The sequence below is a fragment of the Condylura cristata genome, unplaced genomic scaffold (genome assembly GCF_000260355.1).
Source record: "Condylura cristata isolate star-nosed mole 26May11 unplaced genomic scaffold, ConCri1.0 scaffold00009, whole genome shotgun sequence".
Classification (NCBI taxonomy): Eukaryota; Metazoa; Chordata; class Mammalia; order Eulipotyphla; family Talpidae; genus Condylura; species Condylura cristata.
In genome coordinates this window covers 29,201,634-29,207,733 of record NW_004567110.1, presented here as the reverse complement: position 1 = coordinate 29,207,733, position 6,100 = coordinate 29,201,634, and the positions used below count along the sequence as shown (strand labels likewise).

General features: G+C 39.8%; 1 protein-coding gene across 1 annotated transcript in view; it reads right to left on the bottom strand.

Moving 5' to 3' along the window:
* Positions 1-6,091, bottom strand: part of MTERF3 (mitochondrial transcription termination factor 3) — a 13,203-nt gene extending 7,112 nt beyond the window's left edge. The window contains exons 1-3 of the mRNA XM_004679711.2: positions 6,051-6,091; positions 3,092-3,437; positions 2,551-2,703 (exon numbers count right to left, since the gene is read on the bottom strand). Coding sequence (XP_004679768.1) covers positions 2,551-2,703; positions 3,092-3,425 — 487 coding nt within the window. The 5' untranslated portion in view covers positions 3,426-3,437; positions 6,051-6,091. The remainder of the gene's footprint in view (positions 1-2,550; positions 2,704-3,091; positions 3,438-6,050) is intronic.
* Positions 6,092-6,100: the final 9 nt, after the last annotated feature.

Sequence of the window (6,100 nt, the reverse complement as noted above, 5' to 3'; positions counted from 1 at the left end):
TGGTCACCTCGGGGCAGGCGGGAATCGAACTCATGCGGAAGTGGCTTTAGCTTCTTAGTGCTGTGCTTTAACCTGCTGCGCCACCAGGGAGGGCCCAATCTTTGCACTTTTAACTACTAAATGTAATTTTGTTTAAATTTAAAACTAAAGTTAATAGAAAACTAAATTGCATGAATCGAATGGATGGATAAATAAGATAGAAACTAGTTCCAAAAATCTATGATAAAGGGAAGGAATGCTTTAAAAATAATATAAAGGATTTAGGCTTCGACTGTAACTAAACATTACAGCCTGCATGTGCAGAAGTGTCTAGCACAGCATGAGCTGTCACACCCTGGCTGTGCTGAAACAGAAATCCTGAAAAGCTGCTTTTTAACAGCAATGGGACAGCAGACTCTCATCAGGAGAGCACATTGCTGTCAGCACAAATCACTTGGCTTCCATGATTTCATTAGCTCAGAAAGTCAATAAATATGAGCAGGCATTTCTGGTAGGCTCTGGAAATACAAAAATTGAGTAATATATGATTCTAATTTCTAGGTGACCACAAGCACTCTCCAGTGGTCTGACCAGAGTAAAAGCAGCAGCAAGGGCAATCTTAGCACTAACAGACAAGGGACAAAAAAGTATTACCCAAATGCAGAAGACACTGGAAGTTATTAAGAAAGGGATGCTCTGTAGGAGCTGTTGTCAGGGAGCAAGCCTGTCATATGACCCAGAACCAAAGCAGGATGGGGAAAAACTATTCCCACCTGCCCCCCTTCTCCTTTTTCAGGTGCCTCCCACTGATTGAAGCTGCCTAGAAGCCAGCTGGTAAAGGAGCCTGATGCACAGAGGCTAGCCTCTTGGGATACAGAACAAGCAGAGAAGGCAGAAAACTGATCAGGTAGCAAACAAAAAACCAGGACACTTAGGTGCTCAAAAAATACTGCCCGATAAGGCACCGTGGTTCCTCTCAGGCACTTCCAGTTAAATTGCTTTAAGATATGCTGTCAGAGTGTCAGCACACAGATGAAGGACTGATTGAAATATATTACAAAGCTCTAATTATACTGTTAATTATTTAAAGGGGGGAGCCGCATTTTATGTTTACCTTGTTTCATCCATAGTAACCATCTAAAGAATGGGAAAGCTGTTCCAAAAGGAGGTGACTGTCTCTCCTACTGGCAGCTTGTATCATCTTTCTCTTTCCTTTGAGCCCACGGAACACTGTATTATCTCTCATATGGGACCAATCACTTTACCTTTCATCTTTACTTTCAGCTAGTTTACATGTGTGTTTAACTGCTTCAAAAGTCTTGAATTTCTTGAGAGCAAAAGCCATTACCTATATATTTGTGTCACTTGCACAGGACACAATTATAATAGTGTTATCAGTGCTAAGAATGACACAAGAGGTGATGCATGAGTCCAGGGAAGGTTCACTATTTAGAGAGTTAGAGAATAAATTAGAAATTACTTCTTAAATTGTTACATTAGATCAAGGTAAGCAAAGGCTAGATTAGAAAGATCTCTGATGCCACAGCAAGAGTTTTAAAGATTGGGTCACTGACATAGTCGATTTGCATTTTAGAAAGAACATTAAAATCAGAGAGATAATCAGGGCAATACTGCTGAGAAGACTATCAAGTTAAATATTCCTAACTTTGTGAAAATGAAGACCTAAACTAAGACAGTGAGTGTAGGAGAGAGGCAATGAATTTGAGAGATAATCCCTAGCTGTCTCTCTCAATCCCCCAGGAGAAAGACTCATTATCTGAGCAAGAAAAGTAAGAGAAGTGCCCAGAGCAAGTAACAATGGTAAAAAAAAAAAAAAAAAAAAAAAAAAAAAAAAAACCGAGGGTTACAATAAGGTGCTACATTGAAAACAGGACTAAGTAAAAGTTTGTAGTGCTGCCATCAACTAGATCCACGAGCACACCGTACCTGCCAGCAAACTAAGATAGTTATAGAACAGACCTAAAGAGAGACCATTCAAATTTCAAATCAAGATAATGGGTTCCAAGAGGAAGGTCATAGGGTAGTGGGGGAATGGAACTAATGCATCAACTGACAGGACTGACTGTATGAAAAAACTGTCCTGAGAGGCCAGTGGAAGGAGTGGGAAAATTCGGTCCAAGGAATGAAAAAAATGAGTCAAATAAAAAAGAAGGCAATTACTAATTCTAGAAAAATAAAAAGTACATAACGGGAAACAATTAGCAAGCGATGTTTATACTCATAATGTAATCACTGGCTAATGATTTATCTAAAAAGAAGTTAATTAACTATTTTGGGAATATTAAAGAAAATAGGGATAAATGTTATATAAGATTAATTGATTTTTAAAATGATTAACCAAGCAACAGTACTATTAACAATTACATATATCTTTAGAGGGTAAAATTAACCAGAAAGATTATAAAAGTAATAACCTCTGGGGAAAGGGATGCAAGGTCAGAATGGATAAAGTAGGTTCATGTGTATGAGCCACTTTGATAAATCCTAAACACAAAAGTAAAAGAAAAAAGCAGTGTACACTCAAGAAGTACCAGCATGTTACTCACTTACCTAGATGCACTAATTTCTGAAGAGTCTCAGAATGATCTACATAGTCTCGAAGTGTAAATGAAATTGGGGGCAGTGGAGGGTCTGCAATTATTTGAATGGCCTCCTCATCAGAAATGGGCTGCAGTGGAGACAATGGAGGCAAATCATCCAGTTCTGTGAAGCCAGCGTGCAGAAAGAAGGAAGTTAGTAAACTCTTTAATCTGTATTCAGTGCTTCTTCTACAAAGACAACCTCTCTAGTTTGTTTCTTTTTTTTTAAACCTTGTAATAATTTCAGATTTTACCTAAAAGGTCCAAAGATAGTCTATCTTCAAAGAGATAAAAATTAAGACTATTTTAAAAGTGACCAGTTACCATTCCTCCAAGATAAGAAATTTATTGGTAAACTTCTATTTACCAAAGGTGAAAGTCCTGAAAGGAATATACAATATTCCTTCACTTTTTCTTAGTTCTATGTATGACTTGAAATGGCCTAACAGGATGTAAACAGGTCACTTGTTTAAACTACCAAAGCTATGCAGTTACCTTCAGTTCAGAATTACCTTCTAGAGATAGTTCAGAATCAAAGGTGGGTAGTGTTTGTGTCTTCTGTGCCTGCTCATTCACAGAAGGAACAAGAGGCCTCTGAACAGAATTATTCTCTTGCCTACTTGAGGTGGAAGACTGGGAACAATTCCATAAGGAGGAAGTCCTGTATGTCTTAAATCCCCACTGGAGAAAGCAATTGTCAGAGGGCAGCTGAAGCTGAGCAGAAAAGCCTTGCAACCGTGCTTTTCCCAGTCTCTGAAAAGGTTTTCTGAGTTGTGCAGCATTAATGAAGGTACTAAATGTAATTGAGCTGAAACACCTGGGTAACTGTTGGGCTGACAGGGCCATTTTTCTTATAGCCTACAAACAAAAAAAATAGTAATTAAAAAAAGATAAACTTACATTATTTAAATGCTTAAAACAATACAAAAGTAAACTGAAATTTATTTTTAAAAATACAAATGTTTAATAATTTTAGATGACTAATCAAATACTTAAGCAAAGGAAAAGCCAACAAAAAATACAAACAAAAAAAACCAAGACCGTGTCAATTACTAACCAAAAAACAAGAACTTCTGAATAAGAAAAATAAAGCTAGTCCTTACTATTTAAAAACAAAAGGCAAAATCATCATGTAAGAAAAACATTTCAAATAAACATCTGTAAATGCTTAAAATGCAGCTAAATGCAATAATTTCTGTTAATTTAATCATTTAAGGAAAATAAGGTGATGTAATTAAGTGTTTTTGAAATTCCTCTTGAAGGACATATAAGAAGCAGATTGCTAATCACAATACCACTAAATTATTCAAGGACATTTTAATCACAGAATATAAAACAATCTACTTTGTCATAAGTGAACCATCAAAATACTATTGCTGTGCAGATGGCTGTTTTTTGCTTCATTCTCAAGGCAGAACAACAGATTATTTCATAGATAAAACTGTCTCTCAAAAGGGAATTGAACAAAACCAATTTTGTTTCACTGTAGGAAAAAAGAGGGGGAAAGCCTTTCAAGAGAAAAGGTCAAAGAAATGACAGAAATAAATGAAATGACCAGCAATGAATAATATGTATATTTTGTCTGAAATAGCAATTTTTAAAGGAAAGTCTGTTGCTACTTTATTAGCAATAAAACTAAATTTTATATTTACACAACATAAGTTATATTTAGAGTTAGCCAGGGAAATTTGATGCATCTAATTTTATGTTAAATAGTCCATATAAAATACATGTAATTAGGCCCTCCCTGGTGGCACAGGGGTTAAAGCCCTGCACTGTGAAGCTTGCTGCAGCAGCTTGAACACCAGTTCGATCCCCAGCTAAGGAGGTGATCCACAGGGCATGGCAGACTCTCCTGACCTGCCTGCTGCTTCCCTCAGCAGTTTACTTCGTTGATATGCCTGTTCTGCTCCCCACTCTGCCTCTGGCAACCCTCTCAAGGCCCCTGCACCTCTGGCCTGTACCCCAGTTCTGTATGCATAAATCTTTAAATAAATAAATAAAATAATGTAATCTAACACAGCAAATATTCACAAATGTTAGTCACTCTTATTGATTACACAACCAAGAACGGATGAATTCTGCCTAACTGTTGCCTTCAACTTTTTGCCTAATTTTCTGCACAGTAGTTGTCTACGTGTTTTATACTCTGAATTAGCCCAAATATCTGAGAATCCAACTTCTTGGAGATCTCATTTAGAAATGTCTCTTGAAAGAGATATAAAAGGGAAAGTCTCACTGTCATTCCAAAATTACTTTAGAAAGAAAATTAGTAAACAGCCTTGCGGAGTTGGTGGTTTTTGTTAAATTCTGGCAGGAAATGAGCCTCTAAATCTGTCAAGTTTTTCCTGAAACTACACCACTCATTCCCTGCACAGCCAAGTTATAAGGACACTAAATTGGAAAACAGAAGACCTCAGTGATGCCACCTTGACAAAACTAAGTTCCATGGGGTCAGGCACAATGGCTGGGGGTTCAATAATCACGACTTAGATATATCTATATATACACACACACACATACATATATAAATACATAAGTAAATATATATACATATATAAATACATATAAATGTATATATATATACACACACACACATATTTAAAAGATTGCAGGTAAGATAAGGAGCTTCTTAAAGTCTCTCCCTATCAGTTCTAAAATGTTCTGAGTTCTAGTTCTGCCAGCATGTCATCCTATCTCAAAACAGACTCTTGAAATCCCAAGTTCACTCTGAAACCTTTCCAGGCTCAGATCAATACCTTTGCCTTCCATCCATCTTCACCGAGACGTGTTAGCCTACAGTTAATATGTATCACGCCGCTGTAACCTACAAGCGCCCTCCCCTCTGGACATCACCGCCTCAGCCGCTAGCTACACCTCTGATTGTTCGTTCACGACAGCAGGCCGGGGTCTAGTGTCCGCTGCCACCCTCCCGGGGACGCTCCCGCCCTACCTCCACATTAGCCCAGCCAGAGCCTTGCTCAGCAACTCGGGATGAAAATAAAGCAGTACCCGCCCAGGTTAACTTATTTGTGTGCTGGTCGTCAAGGGCGGCTGCGGCATTTGCCAATGTGTAGTGATAACAGTCTTCCAACGCTGTCTTTCAGCGGAAAGCCACCTCTTAGCGCTAATAAAAATGAACTCAGGAAATGGACCGGCGGTGGGGAGAGTGGCTTCAGGATAACGGGTCGCGCCGGGCACTCCCTGGGCGCTTTTCAACTGGGCCGCCTCGGCTCGCCACACCGAACTTCCGCAGGAAGCCACTCCACCGGCTGGGCCTCCTTCCCGGGCCTCAGGGACGCGCGCTGATAAGCCCGGTCCTGTATTCGCCTCCTCAGCTGAGGGGAAACAAAACCAACCTTCTCGGGTTGGGCAACTTGGCTCTGAACGCTGAGGCCCCAGCACGCGGCGGGCTGGGACTGGAACCTCAGCCCGCAGCGTGGCCCGTGAGCTCGGCACCTCTCGCTTTACCTGTGGCGGGGCCGGAGCCTCGAGGTCTCTTTCGCGGTGGCCGTCCGCCC